The 24,163-nt window shown below is 43.5% G+C and overlaps 1 protein-coding gene across 1 annotated transcript; it reads right to left on the bottom strand.

The window, feature by feature from the left end:
• Nucleotides 1-6,016: 6,016 nt before the first annotated feature.
• LOC135973479 (uncharacterized) lies at nucleotides 6,017-23,312 on the bottom strand. The gene is made up of 7 exons (XM_065556816.1): nucleotides 23,287-23,312; nucleotides 20,117-20,199; nucleotides 15,038-15,142; nucleotides 14,083-14,178; nucleotides 11,490-11,589; nucleotides 8,673-8,836; nucleotides 6,017-6,536 (listed from the first exon to the last, which is right to left on the bottom strand). The coding sequence occupies exons 1-7, from the start codon at nucleotides 23,310-23,312 to the stop codon at nucleotides 6,247-6,249; spliced, it is 864 nt and encodes a 287-aa protein (XP_065412888.1). The 3' UTR covers nucleotides 6,017-6,246.
• Between the last annotated feature and the right edge of the window lie 851 nt (nucleotides 23,313-24,163).

The raw sequence follows: 24,163 nt of genomic DNA, 5'->3' as shown, positions 1-24,163 counted from the left end.
GGCCTTGAACCAGCAAATCATATAAAGATGGGCTTAAACTTCAAGCCCTGAGTAGTCCCACTGAAGTCAAGACAACTACTCAGGTACTTAAGTGCTCTGCAGGAATTGGGCCCCCAGGCGCCCATCTCTCTGATAGACTGTCCCATTCAGGCAGTAAGAAACTTTAGCATAATCATACCATAGCCATTGTCAGTTACAGTGGAGTAATTCTGAAGCAACTCCAGTCAACCAATGCATTTACTCTGGGGCTACATAGGTGACACTGATCGGAAGCTGGAGTTATGCCAGCACAGTCATTTGGCCCATTGCCTTCATTTGAAGAAATCTCGGCTACTAATGAGGATGAAGGCTACAATAGTTAAGAGTTTGTGTCAGTAGAATAGACAAGACTATACTTTACTGACCCCTACCTTCTGCTTTCAATAATGACTATGGTTGGGCTTTTCCACCTTTGAGAACAGTTGGTTTTGAGGCCTTAATCTGATGAATTTTTAAAAGGAGAAACTGATTACAAATCGTAGTACAACTTAAATAACGGCTGTAGTGATGCAAAACGTGCTCTCCAGCATATGGCTAGTGATAGGCTGGGGTTTGAGCTGCACTCACAGTTCATTGCAATAACCAGCTTTACACAATAAACGAAGATTTATTTCCTTAACTTGCAGATGCGTACATATGCATCCTTTATGTTTGTCCACTGGTTCCCCACACTGGTCAGCTGACGTGCTTCAGCTGTGACCCGGAGGGCCATCTTTAGGATAAGATGTGGCTCAGTCATCATCTCCATTCAACCCCTGGCCTTGTGGAAGGTCAGAAGCTAAAGAGCTCTGCTCAAGAAGCTCTCAGTAGGTGTTGTGCTGGATGTTTTATGTGGTGGACTCCCATCCACCAACAAGGTGCCTGGGAATCTTTTCATGTAGGCCACCAGAGAGCTATGAGAGGGTCCTGACTTTTGGGTCATTCCCTGCCACAGCGGGATTGATACAGGTTAATTATTTAATTTAACACATGTTTTTTATGGACTCATCACTCTAATATCTCCCTTTATGGACACCAATTAAAAGCAATCATTCTGTCCCTTAAGGACCACGATTACTTCCTTGTTATGAAAGGCTCTTATCCCAGCCATTGCCAATCCCCATGAACATCCAGAAAACACACTCGTCCTATGGGACTGGATGTATTTGGCAGGTAGTTCTGCAGTGAAGTGATTCAAACTATTCCCATCACCCTTAGAGGAACCATGATTGTGACTAAGGGTGAAAAGTCACATGCAGTTTTGTCCTTGACTTCACCGGGGGCCAGGCTTTCACCCTAAGTTTTCGTTTACTTTTTCTGTAGTGGGGCTGCATTTTTTCTCATCTACAATGACAATTTGAACAGGTTTCAGCATTAGCTGAAAGGGGACCAGAGGAAATCTGTGGCTGACAATTATTCTCAGCAACTTTTCCCAAGTAGAGCATTGACAAACAAACTATATTCTATACACTGCAAACTGCCCAGCTAAATTGCAACAGGCAAGAAATATTTGATCATATAAACAAAAAGCCAAACAATAAGAAATGTGATCTAAATCTGCATCCAAATAATATTTTCCACTATTAGCAGCGGGAGCGATTATTGTGGAAACTTACAAACACACACTGATAGATGAGCTTACATCCCCAACAACGGAAAACTTTGGATAGAGGAAAAATATTGGCTATTTTAAAATAGGTCAAAAAAACTTGAAAACAATTATGCCAAAAATTCAAAGTTAATTCCATTTTACAGTGTTTGATGTGGAACCATTCTCTCTCTCTCTCTCTCTCTCTCTGTGTGTGTGTGTGTGAGAGAGAGAGAGAAAATTGTCATGACATTTTCTAATTTATATTTTATAGCCATTTCATTGAAATAGTTTTGAAAGTATTATCAAAATGTTTATTTACTGAAAATGGTACTGTATTACTGAAAAACAGACCATTCAGTAGGTTGAGGTAATGACAATATTTCAATTAAAAAATTGAACTATCAAGAAAATGTGGAAAAAGAAGAACAGGAGTACTTGTGGCACCTTAGAGACTAACAAATTTATTAGAGCATAAGCTTTCGTGGACTACAGCCCACTTATTCGGATGCATAGTCCACGAAAGCTTATGCTCTAATAAATTTGTTAGTCTCTAAGGTGCCACAAGTACTCCTGTTCTTCTTTTTGCGGATACAGACTAACACGGCTGTTACTCTGAAAGAAAATGTGGGAAATTTCACAAAAAAAGGAAACTTCAATATCACTGACATTTTTGCACGTAAAGTTTCATTTTCAATTATTGTTTTTAACAAAAAAATTGTGTAAAAATTATCAATCTGTTCAAATATTGGGTCGAATTAGTCAATTAGATTAGCTTTTCAGAGGTGAGGTGGTACATTTAAGCTATATATTCAGATGGTGGGGGGTTCTGGATGATTTTGGATGAATCACTGGCATCCTCGTGTGGCCATTTTGTGCTATTGCCTCTAAAAAAATAAAGCAATAATTTGCTAAGATTCAGTCAGTTGTCAAACAACCGTTCCAGGAAGTTTTAGAAAGAAGCTAAAGATGGAACCCAATTTTAAATAATATTTTAATACATTATAACTGTCCCCACGTTACAAATACTAGCAATCTGACTTTAAAATTATAAAGCACTTCAACTTTAGAGAAAAATAGACTTCACTAATCTTTAGAGATTTCACTAATTTAGAGACTTCGCTAATCTTCTATTGTAAAATTGTTTGGGTTAGGAGGAATCTTTAGTGGCTCCTGAAGTCCATCCCGTACAGTATGGCTAATTTAATCTCATTCGTTCTAAAGGATTCCTGACAGAAGGGCATTGATTCCATCTTCTTCAAACTGCATTCACTGCTCTTACAGGAAAATCCTAGAAGATTTAATCCTATAAGAGGGCTATAGAGAAATTACTATTAAATTCTGTAGGATTGAAAAAAAAAAAAGAGACACTTTCTAGAGATTTTTAGAACCACCCTCTACAACTGTATGGCAGGATTAGCATTCTCAATTTAAATCTACTGGATGGTTCACAAAATCATAGAGAAGTGATAATTTTGTACTGAATTCCACAGAATATTTCCATCAGAATGAGGACCCAGAGAGACCACCTCCAGGAGTGAGATATTTGCTTGCCTCTTTCTATGACTTCTCTGGTTCAACTGGAGTTTTACTTTGCATTTTCTGACACTTTTTCCTTTTTTGTATTCGATCGCTCCTGATGCCACAAATCTGAACGTGAACTTTTGGTGAAGTTTATGCTAAACACAGTGATTGATGCATTAGTAGTGTGGGAGTAAAGAAAGCGACATTTGTTCCCAGAAAGTCATGTGGATTATATTTTCATACATTTGGAATCTGGACAGAAGGTTATAAGAAAATTAAAAGGAAGAAGGACTTGAAAAGGAATTTTCATATATGTGGAAAGTGATCAGATACATCAAATTTAAAATGCAAATTCATTTACGTGCCACTTGTACCTTTCATTCTTCTTATTACATATTCCTAATTATCAAAGGTATTTGTAATTCACATAGGCTTTGCTCCTTCTCAAGGTGATGCCACCACCTCCCTTACTCATGTTCATGGAGGATAGCTCCATCAACGGCTATTAGCCAAGAAGGTCAGGGAAGCAATCTCATGCTCCAGCTGACTCTAGACCTTCAACTGACAGAAGCTGGGACACAACGACAGAGGATAGATCACTAAAGATGACCCTGCTGTGTTCATTCCCTCTGAAGGGGGAGGGCGTTTTCACACTCCTGAGCGCAGCAAGTTGCAGCGCTGTACAGCACCGGTGTAGCCAAGGCCTTAGTGAAGCTAGCAGCAGAAGAATTCACTTTCTTCACAGTAAGTGACCTCCTGTTTCCATATGGTTAGGTTCTAATCCAACAAAATACTTAAGCATGTGGATTCACGTGTCTAAGTGCTTGTCTGGATTAGAGCCTTAGGGCTTGTCTACACTACAAAAGCTCTGCCGGAATAACTATCCCAGTCTAGCTATGTTGGCAGTGTAAGCTGATAGAAGGAGTTCTTCTGTTGGTATCGCTAAACCACTTCCCTGAAGGACAAGAGCTATATTTACAGAAACACTCTTGTCAGCGTAGCTATGTCGGCTAGGTGCAGGTGGGTTTTTTCCATATTCCTAGCTGATGTAGCTATGCAGGCAAAGTTTTGTAGCATTGACTAAGCCTTAGACAGGGAAGGTCTTAGCCTTTCTGATGGAGCAGGAGAGTTTAAAGAGGGACATCATTGCTAAGGCCATCTTACTAAAACACAGTGCATCAGGGTTATCACTTACTTAACCTTCAGGTACTCAAGTATCCTGGTAATAATGAACAAACAACAATAGTAAGGAGCCAAGAATGTGATACATAATTATCTCATCTAGGGTCTGATCCAAAGTCCAATGAATTCATTAGGGGGTCTTTCCATTGACTTCAATGGGCTTGGGATCAGACTGCTATTGTATTAGTGTCAGTTATCGTTTGCTTATTTATGTGGCAACCCTTATCCTTCCAGCATGGCAAAAATGAAGATTTATTTGGTTGCTGTCAATTATTATGACAGAATCTGGACTCATTCAGTTCCAGAAATGAAGTTGTTTGGTTGGGTGGGTTCTCTTAAGAGGGAAGGAATGATGGCCTAGTTTGGTGTTGCTGATTTCAGCTTTTGTACTCCTCTTAGGCCTGGTCCACACTAACCACCCACTTCAAACTAATAAGATACGCAACTTCAGCTACTCCTCTCGCGGAGCAGGAGTACCGGCGTCGACGGCGAGCACTTTCCAGGATCGATCCGGGATCAATTTATTGTGTCTAGACAAGACGAGATAAATCGATCCCAGAAGATCGATTGCTTACCGCCGAACCCGGAGGTAAGTATAGATGTACCCTTAGTGGATCAGCCCCGGTTTCCCAGATGACAATAAAAGGCCATTAAGCCACCTTTCTTTTCTGGCTTTGATAAATACCACTTTGCGCCACTCACATCCGTTCAGAGCTTCTGCAAAGATAGTTTTCCTGGCTCCTTGATTTGACCACATCAACCCCCAAATATACACACTGTGCTTCCATCCATTGGCTCCCCCTGCCAAATACAAACACCACTTGCAAAGCCCTTCACAGCCTAGCCCCACCACCTATCCATCATCTTAATATGTCACTGAGCTCTCAAACCACCCCTCTCCCACCTCACCTGTGCTAATGATGGCAGTGTTCTTTGGCCACTTGTGGAAATTTTCCAACACACACAGTTGTGTTTTCTCGCAGCCTGCCTGTTAGTGTGGGAAGTGTTCCCAGTAACCATCTGCAAAGTCAACACATCATCCTAGTGAAAAAATACCTTCTGAAAACTCACCTCTGCCATGACCCCTTGGCTAGGCAGCTGGCTTGCTTTGCAACAGTTTATCACATTGACCGCAGCCATTTCATCTCACTGTTCATCTGTGCTCCCTTCTCTAGCTTAGCGTGACCAGATGTCCCAATTTTTGGGTCTTTTTCTTATATAGGCTACTATTACCCCCCAATCCCCATCCCGACTTTTCACACTTGCTGTCTGGTCACCCTACTCTAGCTGGGGTACGTATATGGCATCCACCTTATTGCCGTAGTATTTGAGAGCTTCGCAGTCTTTAATATATTTATCCTTGCAAGAACTTGTGGCATTATCCCCATTTTACAGATGAGGAACTGAGGCACAGACAGGCTAAGTAACTTGCCCATGGTCATACAGAAAGTCTGTAGTGGAGAAGGGACTTGAACCAAGTTCTACCAATGTCCTAAACTAGCACCCAAACTACTGGACCATAATGCCTCTCTGCCGGTTGTTTCTTTTCTGCAAGCTAATCTAAGTACAAATAATGTCAAAAGACCATCATTTTGTTACACATTTGTCCGCTCTTAGCGCAATGAGGCCCTGATCAGGACCACTAGCTGGTATCAAAATACAGATAATAGATATATATTGTTCCATCTTTTTTCCCCAATTTATTATGCCATTTGTACCTCACCAGCAGTACAACATTCGCACCAAGGAACAAAAGAAGAAGATGAAAATCATCCCCTAGGTTTAGCATTCCTGCCTTTGGTTCTTCCTGGTTCGAATGGTGCCGTCGGTCATGGCCAGTTCCTTCCTCCTACATATTTCTTTTCTCTCTCATTGTTTCCTTTTGCTTTCCAGCTTCCATTTCATTTCACCTAAATCCTGTTTATTAGAGTTCTTCACTTCAGCTTCTTCCGAGTTGGTGACTTCTTTCCTTTGGGGTGCTTTAGTTGCAGTTTTGACTTTGTTTTCTTGGTTTTTCTCAATTTCTTTTGTTTTTCTTGTCTCTTTGCCACCTTTGGTTTCTTTTCCCTTTTTTCCTCCCCTTCTCCAGGTGGCTTCTCTTTCTCTCCCTGTTTTTCACTCATTTCTTCAGGTGGCTTCTCTTTCTTCCCCTGCTTTTCCTTCATTTCCTTTGCCTTCTTATCCTCCTTTGATACTTTCTTTTTCTTCCTTTTGGGCTTCAAAGCTATAATATGACATTTTATTGGTTAAGATTTGCAGAGATATTTTAAGAAAGAAAAGGAGAAGAACAAACCCAACCCAACTGTGTCCACTGTAAGGGCTAGGAAGCCTGGGGTGAATTGGGAAATTATAACTAGCTAAATTTTTCACATGTTCTCAACTATGGTAGCAGGAAAGATGATCTCAAAACTGGGTAAATTGTATATCACAGGATATGTAACATATGTTACAACTGATATAGGAAAGAGATTGCCTGTCTGGGAAGTTACTGAAGGTTTAGAACCAGAGTTAGGTGCCCAGTAGGTGCAAGGGGTCCATGTTAGCAGATTACAATACAGTATCATGGCCTTTTCTTTTAAACTGCTTCTCCAATTTTTCCCTCATACACAAATCATTGAACAGCTTATCTGAACCCCTGAAAAGGATGGAAATACAATATTAAGCACTGAACTCTGCCCTTAAAGAGGTATCATCACCTTGTTGGGCCAAATCCGTCCTTTGGATAAACTGCTCTGATTATCGACTTACTCAAGGAATGTGTTTGGCCCATTCTGTTCAGAGACATGTTTCTCTTCCTGATTTTATTATTATACTAGATCTTTCTTTCATATTAGTATTCTTCAGAGTCCTCCCCTGCAGTCAGAAGACATTCCACCACAGCAAGAATGGCACTCAAAAGATTGACACCCTCACCAGTGAAAATCCTACCACATGCAGAGTTTTCCCCCCAAAAAGGAGAAGATCTAAAGACTCCAGGATGCCATGAGAGACTTCATTATTGGTATCAATTTTACATGGAAGGAGTGCAGAGACTATGCTGATGGGTGGCTGTGTAAAACCCTCGGACGATAGGTAGCTAGATTAGATATGCCTCCTTGTGGCATCAGTGTCTGTTGATGTGGTGATAAAAATTACGTCACTTAACCACTAAAAATGATGTGAAAGCAAGTGAACGTGTCCTTGTTTTATACCGATCTGGCCTGTTCACCCCAAAGTCAGCAGATGGAGGATAGGAATGGTCCCAACTCCTGAATCCTAGGACAAAACATTATGAAGCCATTGAGCCTCCCTGAAAATTGCCTGAAGTTGGTTTAGAATGAAAGTGAAAGTCCAAGCAAAACTCTGGGGGTACCACTCCAGGCCAATCCTGACTGCCAGTTGAGATTCACAATGACTCAACAAGGGACTTAAGCACATGCTAACTCCATGCATGTGAGTAGTCTCATTGGCTTCAATGGGAATATTTATGTGCTTAAAATTAACCATGTGTTTAAGTGCTTTGATAGATCAAGGCCTAAAAGAATGTGATCCCATACTGACAGAGCCCTGGTTATGGAAACTCTTCTGGCTTATAGTTGTAATCCTGGGAACAGTGAGCCGGCTATCATTTTATATTCTGTGGTGCTGCTGTGGTGTGTACTGACTAGGATAAATCATAAAGGAAGGAAGATGCAGCATGAAAAAAAATGGTACGGCTCATAGAATATTGGAACTTTCTGGAAGTTTACCAATGGAATGGCTTTCCATAGGAAAGTGCCGATTGGCGAAATCGAAACATTCCATGGGAACGTGGCAATTTCAATCAAATTCTGATGGAAACCACGCAGGTTTACTTGTCTGGTTTCCTGCCAGTTCCTCTACCCAACTCCTCAGCTGCCTGGGCTTCCAGGTCAGCATGCCAGACGGACTGCCCCAGTGCCCTGCTTACCCATGCTGCCCAGCACCCAGGCTCCCCAACCTCTGGGCAGTTTGAGGAGTCTCAGAAACAGGTCAAAATGAAATATTGTTTCTACCTTCTCAAAATGAAATATCAGAACACCTCTTGCATGGGAAGTTTCAAAATTTCGTTTTCCGTTCTGTTGCAAACCAATTGATTTTTTTGAAAAGTCAGAATTTCCCACAGAATGGGAATTTCAGCTTCTCGCCAGCGCTCGTCAGTACCAATGGCTCAACAAGCTGTGACTTTAGACATCAGTACGGTTTGCAGTGCACGGGAGCCTGGTGAATGGGTTAGCTTCTCAATGGAAGAGCACGATTCCACAGCTCGGAACAGCCAATCTGTAAAGCAGGATGGGGTCGCTAACTTTGCTTTGGTGAAAAAAAGAGGGAACCTACTGCTGAATTAGGCAAAAAGTCATACCTGAAAAATCAAACCCTTTGAACTTCTCAATTCTTCTTTGCCACGCACTGCCTTCCTCATGCCCACTCCACTCTTCACCCCCTCGGGCTAGATTCCCAAATGGAATCTGTTTAGACAGGAGCCTGAAACCAAAAGCCAACGCTTTCTCTTCCTTCGTCCATTTGCTAGCAGGAAAAACAAATGAGCGTCATCTAATGCAAATCAACAAATAGCACAAATGCTGTACTACAAGGGGGACTTTTTAGGACTGGAGATAATAGAAGGGTCCTGAGCTTTCTTAGAGTGATTGACCCCATTCATATGATTTACACTGCAAATTGTAATGGATTAAATGAGGTATTTCTCCGGTGCACATGAACACTACGGGCCAGATTTCCAGAAGAGCACAGATCCCAGTTAATCATCAAAAGGGAGCAGATTTTCATAAAGAGCTAGCATGTTGGGTGCATGTTGGATGCTGGGCCCTTTTGAAAATCTAACCATAAATGTCACAACTGGGTCTGGGGGATACGGAACTCTGTTGAAAATTCAGCCACAGTTGTTGATGCTGAGCACTTGAAAATCTGGTTTTGCATGTCAAGCCCCCTGGCGCCAATAGTTACAAGGGGGGATCCGGAACAAGCGGCAAGAATTTCCAGGTTGGTTCCCTATTCGGCAACGATTACTCACATGTCAGATTTTTACTCATGCATGTAGTGCAGGATCATTCCCAGCTCTGTAAAAGTGTCTGATTTTTTTAAATTAGTGTATGAAATAAAATACTTGGAATATTCTCTCTCATGTTCTTGAAGAAGATGGTTGAAATTCCAGTTATTTTATTCTGTTACTTCCAAATGTTTTTACCATTGCTCTACACTTCCAGAAATCTGGTGGTTTTGATAAGCAAGAGCTGTAGTTGTTGGGTGCTTTGTATTCACATCCCTGGATAATTTTTCCACTCAGTTCTCCCTACGGATCATCATTTTCTTTTCTGCACGAAGCCAACTTACCACAGGCCACAAGATACGATGCAACTACAGGGCCTGTGAGTTTTAGTCAATTAAATCGGGGGATAATTCGATCAGTTTCTAATTTTATAACATATACATTCAGGTTGGAATGACATATCTGACAGTAGGACGATGGAGATTCTTGTATTACCTTGTGTTTAGCACTGCCATTGCTTTAAGTATGGGAAAGCAGGGAAACCCTCTATAGTAATTCAGGGCCAGATTCTGTTGTTGCTTCCATCAATGTAAATCAGGAGCAAGTGAAACGGCTCCAGTATAAAATTGGTGTACGTAGAAGCATAATCAAGCTCAGTGACTCCCTTTTTTGCTGCTAAAAGAGGCTCAGTTCCAGACACTAGTGGAAGAAGTTCACCACTTAATCCTTCAAAATAAAGCTTAAGTGGGATTCCAGTGGTGCACGGACCTTTAGAAAAATATCCTTTCTGATCTACTTTGCTGGGCTCTCTGAGGAGGACAAGAACTGCAGGGAGGGTGGGGTGAGGGACGGCCCAATTTATTCATTTTCCTAGGTATTTTTTTTTTTTAAAGACATGCTTAAAACCATAATCTAGGCAGGCAGCAACATAACTGGGCAAACAAACTTCTGTGGCGCTGCCCTTTGCCGGGTAGGTTTACACTTTGCACCAGAAAATTATGCCACAAAGGTGGTACTACAGGGTTATAGTGTTATCTGACCCTGCAATTTTATTGTACGCCCTTCTTAAATGCCTGCCACTTTGTGCATTTCAAAGGCACAACATTTGCTTTTCAAAGTGTCTATAAACCCCTAGGAGCTATCCTGGCTGATGGGTATGCAATTGTATCCAGGGAGGGAGTGGTCCGACTCTCTCAGAGAAAGGGAAATCACCCTCTACCCTTCCCTAGGTTTATCAGCAGTATTTACATAAAATCCTTCTCCAGCCCATAACTTTGCCCCCCATTCTATCTGTTCAGCTTCCCTCTTTCCCATTTGCCCCCGTCCCTCTATGAGGTCATAGGCGCAGGAATCGGGGGGTGCTGCAGCACCCCCAGGTTTTATGTGGGGCCATTGGCCCTGCACCTGGGGGGCCATTCCCTGGCTTGGGTCCCAGGGGCTGGCCCTGTACCCTGCTCCCCAGCCACTGGCTTCATACCCAGGACCTTGCTCCTGGCCCCACTCCCGGCTCATAGACCTCTGCTCCTGGGGCCCTGTGCCCAGCCCCCGGTCCCAGGGCTCTGCTCCCAGGGCCCCGTGCCTGGCCCCCCGATCGCAGGGCTCCACTCCCGGGACCCAGCACTTGGCCCCATGGCTGGGCTCTGCTCTTGGCCCCACATGTGGGATCCCGGATGCTGGCCCCTGCCCGGGGCTCTGCTCCTGGCCCCACACCCGTCCCCAGCTGTGGTCACAACCTCAGACCCCTTACCCCTGTTCAGGTCCCCCCTTCCCAGAGACATAGCCCTGCTCCCCGCCTCAGCTCAGGGGACGGGAGAGACGAACAACGGGACAGGGGTTAGATAGCTGCCTTTCAGCACCCCCATTATTAAAATGTTCCAGCACCACTGTATGCTATCATGCCTACCTCCCATTATGCGCTGCCTGCCTCACAGTGCTAGTTAATTCCAACATACTATGTCTGCCGATTGTCATAATCACTTATCGAATTTCCATGGCCCCAACCTGCAATCAGATCCACATGAACGGACCCCTGTGCCCGCACAGAGTCTGTGTGAAGTCAGTAGGGCTCCTTACTGGCATACGGGTCTGCCTGTTGGATCCAATTGCAGGCTCTGAGCCTGCGACTGTTACAGGACATGCTTCGAAGCGGTATTATTTTCCCTAAATACTTACAGTATGAAATACCAAAGGACCATTCCACTCAGCAGAGCAAGAATGATGGACACAGAGCCAACAACAACAATCTCAGCTAAGGCTGGCCGGTTTGGGATCACTATTTCACATAAAGAAAATAATATCATTGATGTACATGATGAGTAAACAAGACAGGAGTTCTTCAGTGATACCACACTGTTTGGTCACATAGCGCTTTTTCCTACTGAACGCAATATTTATACATATGCCTTTATAGAAAGAGTATTCCTGAAAGTCATTGGATGTCGGACTTGGTTTGCATTTATAACACAAGAATATTATGGCTTTCATTGCAGCATTGCATTGGAGTATTGTGTCCAGTTCTGGGCTCCACATTTCAGGAAAGATGTGGACAAATTGGAGAAAGTCCAGAGAAGAGCAACAAAAAAGATTAACGTTCTAGAAAACATGACCCATGAGGAAAGATTGAAAAAAATTGTGTTTGTTTAATCTGGAGGAGAGAAGGCTGAGAGGGGACATGATAACAGTTTTCAAGTACATAAAGTTTGTTACAAGGAGGAATGAGAAAAATTGTTCTCGTTAACCTCTGAGGATAGGACAAGAAGCAATGGGCTTAAATTGCAGCAAGGGAGGTTTAGATTGGACATTAGGAAAAACTTCCTAACTGTCAACGTGGTTAAGCACAGGAATAAATTGCCTAGGGAGATTGTGGAGTTTCCATAATTGGAGATTTTTAAGAGCAGATTAATGGTCTAGATAATACTTAGTCCTACCATGAGTGCAGGGGCCTGGATTAGATGACCAATCAAGGTCACATACAGTTGTAACCCACACACTTCCTGGGTGTGGTGTTCTCTCTTCTAGTGGCACCAAGACCACTTAGAGATTAATGAGTCTGCTACAGCCTTAGCTAACAGCCATGTGGCTTTTAGTAGAAGCTCATGCACTAAGCTCCAGAAGTCCTAGGTTCTATCCCAACGACCAGGGTCTGTCGGTGTTACACAGTCCTACGTTTCTATGATTGACAATCCCTAGCATCTAAAAACCATGAGATGGACTTTAACATATCATGATATTAAAAAAACAAAACTAATGTATATAGTTCATCTTTTGGTTTTTGATTCTTTGAGATTCTTTGGGATCATGGGTTCATGCTTTTCTCTGCAACTATGGGGGCTAGCAACTTACATTAAAAAATGAAAGCGGAGATTCACGTGACTTCAGGAGCTGGTGTTTTAAGAAAAAGACCTGGTTTTATGAGACTTGCAATAAAATTCTAAGAGTTGGCAACACTCTCATTGTATTCCCTTCCTTCGGCTAAACTGATGGCATTCCTTAAACTTTGCACACACACACACACACACAAAAAAATGGTCATAAATAAATCACTTGCATTAAATATAACATATCTTTGGCTGTTACAGGTAATATTGTGTTGCAAATACAATGAGCCATTTGAATGTGACAAAAAAATCCTGAACATTAAAATAAAACCCACTTAACACTTCTGATCTGCAAGGCAGGCATTCAGGAAGACTTGCCACTGTTGCTAGCACCCATTTCATTGTTAGCAATTTTAGAAGACCTAGAGAAGGCGAATCTCCAGGGTCACAAATCTTTTTAACAGCACGTCAATTAAATCTGCTCAGAGCAGCTGTGCTGGTAATGTTGGGGAAATATTAGAAGATATCCCTAGTGTAGACAAGGCTTTGGATACATAGTCTTTGCTTGACAGTCAAGAGAAGAGGGAGATATTGGACTCAACTCTCTATTGTGTTCCAGCCCCTCTGTGTTGATTGGGGCCACAGAAAGTGCAGATCTGCCTAGCTGAGAATTTCCTCCAGTGTGGGGGAAACGCCACTAGGGTTAAGTCCACGTACCTGGCCACTGTGCCAACCAGCCCTGTGGCCCAGGGTGGGTGGTGGGGCTGGATCCAGAGCGCTGATGTACTATGGCAAATCTCAGATGGGATAAGGTCCTTTGGAAACTGTTACCAACTTGCATAAATTAGAATAGCTTCTAGGAGCTCCTATTCCATTTTGAGGATGGGGCCAGTGAAGCTAGTTTGACGTCTGCTCCTGCATTCAGTGGAACTTGGCATGGGAGAGAATATGGGGCATTATTTGCACCACACCAGAGATACAGGTGTGTGTGCTTCATACTTGTCCACTACGCATCAACCAAAATCAAGGTGTCAAAAATGTTGGGTCTTTAAAGTCAACTCAACCCTTTGTCTTTCATTAAATAGGCTTTTACAATCTATCCTGATGGCACCAGCATTATTGTCGGTTATTCTGGATGAACACCAATATTGATTTTTTTTTGAGCCATGTCTTACAATATCGATGACTTGTTAAATGGCTCGGCCCATTTAATGTTCAAAACATTCAAGATCACCTAAATAGCCTCTCTCTCTTTTTCCACAAAGAGAGGCAGATGCTAATGTTAGCACAACTTTCCTGGTCACCCGCCCCCATCCACCGGATGACAGCTGCCTCACTTTTCTGATGGATTGCCAGTCCCAGAAAAACTGCGAGCCAGCACTGCTGAATGCTTACGCAAAGAAAATAACTTAATCATTTTATGTTAAATGAAGTCAAAACATGTTAACCTTTATTCCAGTTGATCGATCTCTTGGACAGAGAGCGCGGCTCTAAATTCCGAATGACGCTCGTATCGTGCTGGGTGCCATCAACGCTTGCAAAGTCTACAGTAAAACTCAGTGAGAAAGAGGCGCAACATGGCATAGATTAGGCGTGTCCAGTCTGTGGCCCAGAGGCCACTGGTGACGCTCAAGGTTCTAAATTGTGTCACTCGAGACTCCAAACGTACATCTGATTTTGAACTGAATGTGTTCCCTGAACCATGCCCTGGGAGTTTTAGGCTAATGAGCTTCAATACATGCAGTCACTACAGCAAGGGCTGGGGGGGCCCCACTTTCCCGTTTCCAACTGCCCCAGGAACAGGCCCGGTGTGAGCTGGGAGCGCCTTTAATGGCTGCTGTCCTTTCCCTGTGGCAGCTGCTCAGCATCACAGGGAGACAAAAGAGCATAGCAGCTCTGGTTGTTCCACTGCCTGCTTCTCTGTCAGGGTCTGGGAGCCCCAGGGAGAGAGGGACAGGAGCGCAGGTGGCTCTGTCTGACCCTTGGGGAGCTCTTAATGAAGGTTGGCTCCAGTTCCTTCCCCAGCCACCAAGGAGAACAGAGGAGCTAAGGACCAGCAACCAGTCATGGAGCCATGATTCTGTACCCCAGAACAGAGACCATAAGCCAGCTTGCATTGACCATTCCTTTTCCTCACCTCTAATATGCCCCCTGCCTCGGGAGCTGCAGGTTCAGGGACGTAGGACACTAATATTCTGGTTCTGTGGACACTGGGGAAAGTGAATTTTCGGTTCACATGGAAACAAACAACAGCTCCAAATACCAACTGTTGGTATTTTAGAATTTATATCGAAACAACCCCATCCCCGCCCCTGTTCATTACACATAGAGACTGAAGTAGGCACCAAGTTTATCTAGAAGTCTTGGAAAGCTGAATTCAGCTCAAAACGCACTGCAATGTACCTGGGTCGTTTGGAAACAAATCAACAGCTGTTTTTTGCAATCCAGGGTCAGTTTCCAGAGCAGTTAGGACGGTCTTCTGACGCTCAGCATAAGCTCTGACAGGAGCTGCAAAATGGTTTTGAAAACTTTGGCCTCATTGGAAATCAAAACCGTAAACAATGTGATTACCATAGACAAAGATTTCTTTTTCAGAATTGAACATTGTAAGCAAAAGTTACGCCCGGTGTTACACCAATGGTGAATTTGGTGCTACAAATTAAGTCTTGGCTACCCTACACTAGCCTTTTCCCCCCTTAAATTTCCCATTAATGCTACCATCATTGAACGTCACGGGTCCTAGCAATAGTGAGAATGTAATTCGCACACACACTCTGTCCCCTTCTTGTGGTGGTTAGACCACATAGGGGTTGATGAGCCGTTATAGCCTTGGCTTGTTTGCGCTCAGACAGTCAAGACTCGTGCTATTCGATCCAGGGATCCCAGGTTCAATCTCTGCTACTGATGACTCACCCATGGACCTGACATAACAAGCGGTGGCTGCACAGGGATTTGAGGTGGGTGGATCTCTGAGGGTTGGGACAAGCCGCCTTGGGAGGGAAGAGTATGTAACCATACCCACTCAGTGTGGCACTCTAGATACAGCACTAGTGTAGACGTGCTACTGGTATTTTAACTGCCACATCATGTCACCCAGGTCTAGGCAACACAGTCGTTATACACTAGCAGCAGCCGGTGCCTTAGGTACCCTACAGCTCCCACTCTGAGCACCGGAAGTAGAACTGATGCAGTGAATGTAACAGTGGGACATGTTAGGAAGATAAATCAAGTGTAGACAAGACCAAAAGCAGTGTGAGCTCACCTGAATAAACCTCATTAGAATGCAATGGGAATTTCACAGAAAGAGCTGAAAAGGTGAACCAGAAATGCCTTGTGAGTTGGTTCATTGTTCCAATCCTTCAGCTCCTTTATTGCATGAGGGGAAAGAAAAAGAAGAGGGGATACACTGAGTTTCAGTTGGTAATGTTTCTAATGCCCAGGGTAACTGCTTAGATTCTACCCTGGGACTCCATTAGGTCATACCATGTAACAATGAAGCCAGAACGGATTCTCTCGCAGCTTCATTCTAGAACAGAGACTGAACCAGTCAGAGGAGCTGGTTAAGTTCAACAGAAGATGTAGGTCTATACAAAGCGCTTTCAAGAAGACAAAAATAAACAGCCTGCAAGGTTGCCCTGGTTAGGGATATCATGGCAAGTTTGACCCAAGTTTCAAGCAAACATGGGCCATGTGGGTTTTGTCTGAGTGTTGTTTTAAACCCAAAATTCAAAACTCAGGCATGCCAAGCAAAACAGAAAATGATGCTGATTCTCCCTCTGCCCCTGAATGGGGAATGAGGAACGAAATTCAATCCTGGAACGTTGGTTAGTCAGCTGCCTGTCCAGGAAAGAGGCCTCTGACCTGTTACCATTGCCTCAAAAGTTTCTTCCTGATGTTTTACGCTCAGATCTTGGAGAATTGGCTTTGTAGAGAGAATTGTTATGACATCTCATTATGCAAGGATCCCGACAGGACTAAATAAAGAGGAACTATGGCCCCACGTTGGGGTGCACCCAAGCTGCACTCATGGGGGCGAGATGACAAAAGAGGCTGTATTCCACATTATGTTCCACTGTTCCTAACACTGGTTATGTCCCTGCTGCAACATAGGACAAGCTCACAACTGCTCTAAGTTGTGCCCATCAGCAACAACTAGAAGTCACTGGTGAGGTGCTCTTAGGGGAGTTCCTTCACTCTTCACCTACTCTGCTGCAAGGAGAAGGGGAGATTGCCGGGGAGTGGACAAACTTCCTGCCTTTCCTCACTGGTCTGGGAGAATCTGCAGGGGAAAATTGGTGGGTTTATTCTTACTGGTGAGAAAAGATACTCCTAGAGCTGCACCAAATTTGGCAGCTATGACACTGTGGATTACCAACAAGAAGAAGCAGTAACGAGTATTTGGTTTGGAATAAAAGCTCAACAATTAAACTACTGAGGGGAAATTCTGAGACAAATTATGTTGCGGATGATCCTGAAAATGTGGAGCTAATGAAAGACTTTAAAGAAACTTGAAAAAAAAAAGTGTCTTTAGAAACAATGTGGTTGAATATTAGCTTGCTTTACCAGAAAAATTAGTCCTGAGGAAAACATACTATGAGTAGAAATAGATGGTATGAAAGTCTGAATGGTTTGGTCCTGTCAATGTAATAAAGCCAAGTCCTGGCTACACTCAATGAGTGCAATTTATTTCTCAGACTGTGGCTTGGGGAAGAAGACAGGCAGGTTGACTGTCTGGTTTATTTGAAATTCTGAGACTATCTGAGGAACATACTTCAAGTGAGGTTTTAGCACTGCCATGTCCCCGTGGAATGTTGAATGGTGGTGGGTGGTGGGGGATGGGGAGGATTCAACCATAAGTGTCTGAAGTTCACCCTTCTGTTTGAAGTGATAGGTGCTATGAAAACCATCTTCAGAGCAAGGTGGTTGGTGTAAGAAGCATTCCAAAAGAGGTTCAAAGGGAGGCTACATGAGCCTCACGAAGACCATGTTGAGGCCCCAGGCAGGAGAAAGTTCCCTGACCAGTGGGTAGGTGTGTAATAGCTCTTTGAAAAACTTTGATACCACTGGGGATGAAGAGATAGAGCACGACTGTCCAGGCAGATGGCAAACTGAGATTGCTGCAAAATAGACCATAATACCGCTGAATGAAAGGACAGACTGTTTATTTGCAATAAGTAGATGAGGATCTTCGGTATCAAGGCCAAGACCAGGTCCAGGCCCCATTGGGCTGACCGTATTAAGAACCTCTTTCATGTTGATGAGCCAGTCTTACTGGTTGATGTCTTCTTGCTTTGTACCCAGATTTCCTGGACCTGTTGGGAGGTGCTTAGCCAGCCAACAAACACACCAGAAGATGCAGTGACTTCAGGTCTGGATGGAGTATCTGGCTGCAGTGCTGCGAGATCAGACTGTATTCAGTGAACAGAACCTGGTAGTTTGCCACCCCAAGCCACAGTGAAGCTGATGAATATTCTCGGCATCCAAAAAGATCCAACTTCTTAGGATCTTTGTACTTAAGTATGCCTTTTGTGGACTTAGTCCAAGAAAAGTCTGCCAAAACATCCTGGATTTGCATGGATGTAGAAGTGCTCAAAGCCCGTTAGTTTAGAAGTGGAAGTTACCGAAGAGTGGATGGGGTTTGCCACAGTCCTTTGGCCAGTTCAACAATCCCCTCGTTATTTGGGAGGGCAACTCTGGCCGATATCATGGTACTCAAAATATCAAAGAGTTTATGAGACTTCTCTTGTATAAATGTAGTCTCAATGTCCACAAACATGGGACAGGAGGTCCTGGAAATCTTTAAAGTCAGTAATTGCCAGTGCCAGGACTGGAGTTACCGCCTTGTCTGGTGAAGAGAACGACTCTCTAGATGGAGACAGATTGTGATTGTTCCTCTGTCATTTCTTACTCGTAGGGACCCATGTCCAGCTCTGGTGTGGGTGAGCTGGCTACCAGGGAACAGGATCTCCTCTTTCTGGAAGCACGGGAGAGAGAATCTGCTTCTGGACACGAGATGATGATCCGCAGTAAGGCCAATATGGACCAGGTGGCATGCCAGGTGGGTACAGACCAGGTTGGGACTGGCCCAGTGCTGCTCACGCCCCCTCTAGGATGAAGCCCTGGATGAGAGCTCCCCAGTATTCTCCATGGGGGTCACTCTCTGAAGGCAGAGGAGAGGAATCCCTGCTCGATGTCAGTGAAAAGAAGTAGGTCAGCAATGGCAAGAAGGAGTATATCTCCTCTTTGAATGGTGGTGCCATGGTGGGGAGATCTGATACAGGTGTCTGTTCTGGTACTGGTACATGTTTCGGTGTAAGGAATGTCTCCAGAGGTGATATGGAATCCTTCAGGAGATATCTTGGGCCCCCCTTTGACTGCTCTAGCAGATGTAGTTTGAGCCGAGTGTCCCTGGAATTTGCATGTCTGGAAGGAAAAGGACTTGCACACAGAGCAATTATTTGGGATGTGATTCTCCTCTAGGCAGGAGAGGCATCTGCTGTGTCCATCCTTGATAGCGTTCAGTTCCTACCAGGATGGGCAGGGTTTGTACCCTGATGTTTTGGAGTCCACAATGAGGCAGTCCAGTTGGCAGGAAGCGCCACACCCCACTGTACAAGGAGGGTTGCAGATAGTCTTCCTGAACACTCCATTTGAAGGAAATGTGAAGCTGAAGATTTCTTCACTAGAGTTGGTTGAAAACGGATTTTGAAGTCCCCATGAAGAGTAGTGTGTCAGACACGTGCTGGGTTCTATCCCATTGCCATGGGCAGTACGAGGGAACTGAGGGAGGGTCACAGCTACCGTCGTCCTTTATCCCTTCACACAGGAGCACAAGGAGGTCCAGGGTGTGGCCCAAATGCAAACTGCTATTCAGAAGACTCCAATTTCAGGTGCATGAGGCGCTTGAGCACCTACAAGAGGTTCTACACTGAAACATACTCCAAGAACTATTAATTTGGTGTCTATCATACCCTAACCAAGGGACTTAACGCTCTTTCTTGACACACTCCCATCACAAAAAAGAAGACCAGATTGTTTCCAGAATTGCCAAGGCCGGCAGAGATGTGTGTGAATTCTGACTACAGCAATGAGGAGTTCTGTTTCTGTTGCCTATAATTCTAGCGCAAATGTCACAAAATGAAAACTGGATGCACATTGCGTGTGCACTATCACACTCAGTGTGAAATTGTTCGGTATCATCAGTTGTAAGTGGGTCAGATACTACAGCGGTGAGAGCAGTACAAACACTAGACAGACTAATTTTATTTTTATTGGACAATATACATTCTTGGAATTGGGCAACAGCAAGAATAAGAGTAAAGATAAGAAGAAAGATGCTTGTTGCAGCTATCAAGGGTCAAATGGTAACTGGTTCCACTTACACAGGTAACATCCTATGTTACACAAGTTCTGGGATAAGCGATATAGATTATGGGGCTTGCTTCTGCTGCCACTGAAGTCCATTGCAAAACTCCCACTTACTACCATCAGCATGGTTTAGGAAATAGATATCCCTGCTGTTCTGCCGTTTCTTAATATCAACAGATTGTATAGAATCTGGCAATCTAAATGGAAATGAGGAAACACAGTTCAGTTTAAGAGCTACAGCTGTCGATAACACTGAATAAATAGAAGCGTGCAAGAAGTTCACAAGACCTAACACAATGGAGCTCTGACCCCGTTTGGGGATGGTAGGCACTACTGCAGTACAAATAAATAAAAGCAAAGTTTGGGTGCTGTCAGTTGATGCACTGGGCTTGGTGAGCTGGCAGACTCTGATTGTTTGATAAACTATATTATTTAGAGAAGATACAATCAGTCATTTTTCTACATATGTTTGATTAGAGGAGCTAAAACAGGAACCCAATTAAGTTTGACTATTTATAGATGCTTTGATATTTGTATTAGTTATTAACAGATGCTTTTCAGATATTCTGTCAAGGGAAGTCACTTAACACATTGAAACCTAAGCTGAATAGAACACTCAAAACTGTACAATAGCCAGGAACTATCATGCATTGGCAGGGGATAGAATGGAGGAGAAGCTGTAGACCCTGTGGGCTGGATCTTGCTTTCAGGAACACTGGTTTTACATTGCTGCAGCTCGAGTGACCTCACTAACGTTACTCCTGAATGACAGCAGCACCAGGCCCAAGAACCATGTGGATCTTGCTGTCAGTGTATAGACGAGTCTGTATTTCCACTTCACTTACCCCCTTGGTTCATTTTAAAAAATAGAAGTGTTTGAAAAGCGATTGGAGAGGGAGCCTCCCACACAACCTTTCCTATTACGACTCTTTCTTGGCACAAATCCCAGTGGTGTGCTTCAGAGGGTCTTCTGAAAAGTTATTCTGGGTGCATTTCACACAGGTTCGCATCCCCTTGGGGTCAAATGCAAAAGCGGAACTTGACTGTAACTAGGGTGACCAGACAGCAAGGGTGAAAAATCATGACAGGTGGTGGAGGATAACTGGCGCCTTTATGAGACAAAGCCCTAAATATCCAGACTGTCCCTAAAAAAATCAGGACATCCGGTCACCGTAACTGCAACCAATACATTTTGCCTATCTTTGGGATTGAAACTATGAAAACCACTGTCTTTTTCCATGTGGTTTCCATCTAAAATATACACCTCTACCCCGATATAACGCTGTCCTCGGGAGCCAAAAAAAACACGTTATAGGTGAAACTGCATTATATCGAACTTGCTTTGATCCGCCAGAGCGTGCAGCCCCAGCCCCCCGGAGCACTGCTTTACCGCGTTATATCCGAATTCGTGTTATATTGGGTCGCGTTATATCGGGGTAGAGGTGTAATTAGGCTTCAGCCTGAACCCAAAACCTAATCTCAGGCTCAGTAAAAAATCTGGGCTGAGTTTTGCTGTAAAGAAACCAAATTATTTCAGGATGTTGGATCACAGAAACCTCCTTGGGAGCTGCCACACGATGTGCAAAAGACTACCCCTGCTTCTGTTTTCCCTGCCAGGTCAGGACTCCAGCACCCTGTCTTGCTGAGCCAGACACTCCCGTCTGGCTCCAGACACAGATCCAGGGTCTGAATCACTTGTCCCAAAGCTGCAAGTTTCCTGAAGACAGCTTACAGAAGTGCGCTTGTCTTTAGCACTCAGATGCTCAACTCCCAATGGGGTCTAAACCTAAATAAATCCATTTTACCCTGCATAAAGCTTATGCAGGGCAAACTCATAAATTGTTCGCCCTCTATAACATTGATAGAGAGATATGCACAGTTGTTTGCTCCCCCAGGTATTAATACATACTCTGAGTGAATTACTAAATAGAAAGTGATTTTATTAAATACAGACAGTAGGATTTAAGAGGTTCAAAGTAGTAACAGACAGAACAAAGTAAGTCACCAAGCAAAATAAAATAAAATGTGCAAATCTATGCCTAATCAAACTGAATACAGATAATCTCACCCTCAGAGATGCTTCAGTAAGTTTTTTCTCAGACTGGACACCTTCCAGGCCTGGGCACAATTCTTTCCCCTGGTACAGCTCTTGTTGCAGCTAAGGTGGTAGCTAGGGGATTCTTCATGATGGCTCCTCTCTCCCCTTTGTTCTCTTCCACCCCTTTATATATCTTTTGCATAAGGCGGGAACCCTTTGTCCCTCTGGGTTTCCACCCCCCCTCACTGGAAAAGCACCAGGTTAAAGATGGATTCCAGTTCAGGTGACATGATCACATGTCACTGCAAGACTTCATTACTCACTTGCCAGCACACACATATACAGGAAGACTCACAGGTAAATACAGCCATCTGCAGACAATGGGAGTCATCAAGATTCCAAACCATCATTAATGGTCCACACTTTACACAATTACAATAGGCCCTCAGAGTTACATTTTATATTTCTAGTTTTAGATACAAGAGTGGTATATTTATACAAATCAGATGATCATACTCAGTAGATTATAAGCTTTGTAATGATACCTTACAAGAGACCTTTTGCATGAAGCATATCCCAGTTACGTTACATTCACTTATTACCGTATTTTCTCTAAAACTATCTCAGTTACATTATATTGACTTATTATCAAGTTTTTATAAAACCATATAGACTGCACAACGTCACACAGGACTAGTTACAAAATGTTTGCTACGCTCAAAAATGAAACTATTCAGCTAGCTTGATGCTGCACATGTGCTCAGAAAGTATGTGATCACTACCCTAGACTTTAATAGTCACTGGGCTGCAGTTTAGTCCATAAACTCCAGCATCCTGGCTAATAAATACTACTTGCTATACGAATACTGGTCCAGTGAAGTCAGGCACAACACAGCCATTTTGCTGATACTGAAAAGCAAGGGATTGGGAAAGGAAGTTGGCCCACGATAAAAACGACATTAAATATGATGTTGATGTTACGATAAAAAAACAACTCCAAACAATTATTTAAAAAAAAAAAAGTTAAAAATCAAAGTTAAAGACGAACGATCACGTAGCTTCCCCCACGCTCCAGGGGAACAGGCAATAATGCTCCCCGTTGGGCCAGGGTATTAGATGGCACAGTTTCACATTCCAATATGAATTTTCTTGCTTATATATTTTATTATGACCATGGGAAGCAGAGTCAATAAAAACCCAGCCAGCTTTTGCCCAGACCCTCAGATCATTGAATTTTTGTGCTTACCTTGGCCTTGTTTGGGCTTCCACCATGTATACTGAATGTGTCCCTTAATGGTCTTTTATAATCTATTGTTTTGTATGTTTCCAATGGCTCATGGATGCTTGGTGCCTGTGTGACTTTTCGGGGAACCATATGGTGGTCTGAGATCCTCAGCTTTGTATCCACTGCTATGTGTGTTTAGCGTTACAGTCCCCAAGGTGTGGGGGGACAAGGGAATAACATTAAATGAGATTATTTATTGATTGATTGAATACTGCCTGCACTGAGCTAAGAACTTCCAAAAAACAGTCCCTCAAACCAAGCAGAATGCAACCTGAGAGGAGCGAATGTCTGTGGTGCAATGTTCCAAGGACAGGACTCTTTGAAGGGATGGATGGGGGGGGGGAGGGGATTTCCTGCCATTCACACATTTTACCCCATCTCTGGATTCTGCTCATCCATCCCAGGCAGAGATGGCTCGACCCCTGGCTCTTCATCTTTTGTTTGTGGGTTGTGATAGATCTGACAGGATTATCAAGGGTGGTAGGATGTGTGTGAAAATGATCATTTCACAGTTAAAGTGATATGGGCATTCACCAGGGAAGAAAATAAAATCTGCCTCATAGGAGATGCTCTTTCTCCTACACCGCTACTCTTATCTCCCCTAGGTCCATCCTGTTTCGTCTGCTCCACCAAGGGATCACTCCTAGCTCATCTGTCTCATCCAGCCATGACTTTTTATTATTTGTATTACAGTAGTCCACCTGAGATCTGGGCTTCATAGTGCCAGGCGCTGTACAGACAAGTAAGAGACAGTCTCTGATCAAAGAGTTTATTATCTAAATAGATAACATGGGCACTGAGTGGGAGAAAGGAAAAATTATCCCCATTTTACAGAAAT

Source organism: Chrysemys picta, chromosome 9 (assembly GCF_011386835.1).
Source record: "Chrysemys picta bellii isolate R12L10 chromosome 9, ASM1138683v2, whole genome shotgun sequence".
NCBI lineage: Eukaryota > Metazoa > Chordata > Testudines > Emydidae > Chrysemys > Chrysemys picta.
The sequence above is the reverse complement of the archived record's forward strand: the minus strand, read 5'-3'. Positions and strand labels throughout refer to the sequence as shown.

What these genes read in the sequence shown, in the direction of transcription:
- LOC135973479 (XM_065556816.1), bottom strand. Translation starts at nt 23,312, where the DNA reads ATGGTGGAAGCCCAAACAAGGCCAAG. An exon ending in CCTAAACCATGCTGATGGTA is followed by an intron (nt 15,143 to 20,116) that starts GTAAGTGGGAGT and finishes ACCATTTTGCAG; the next exon opens with CTCCTGTCAGAGCTTATGCT. An exon ending in ATCGATCAACTGGAATAAAG is followed by an intron (nt 11,590 to 14,082) that starts GTTAACATGTTT and finishes TATGTGAAATAG; the next exon opens with TGATCCCAAACCGGCCAGCC.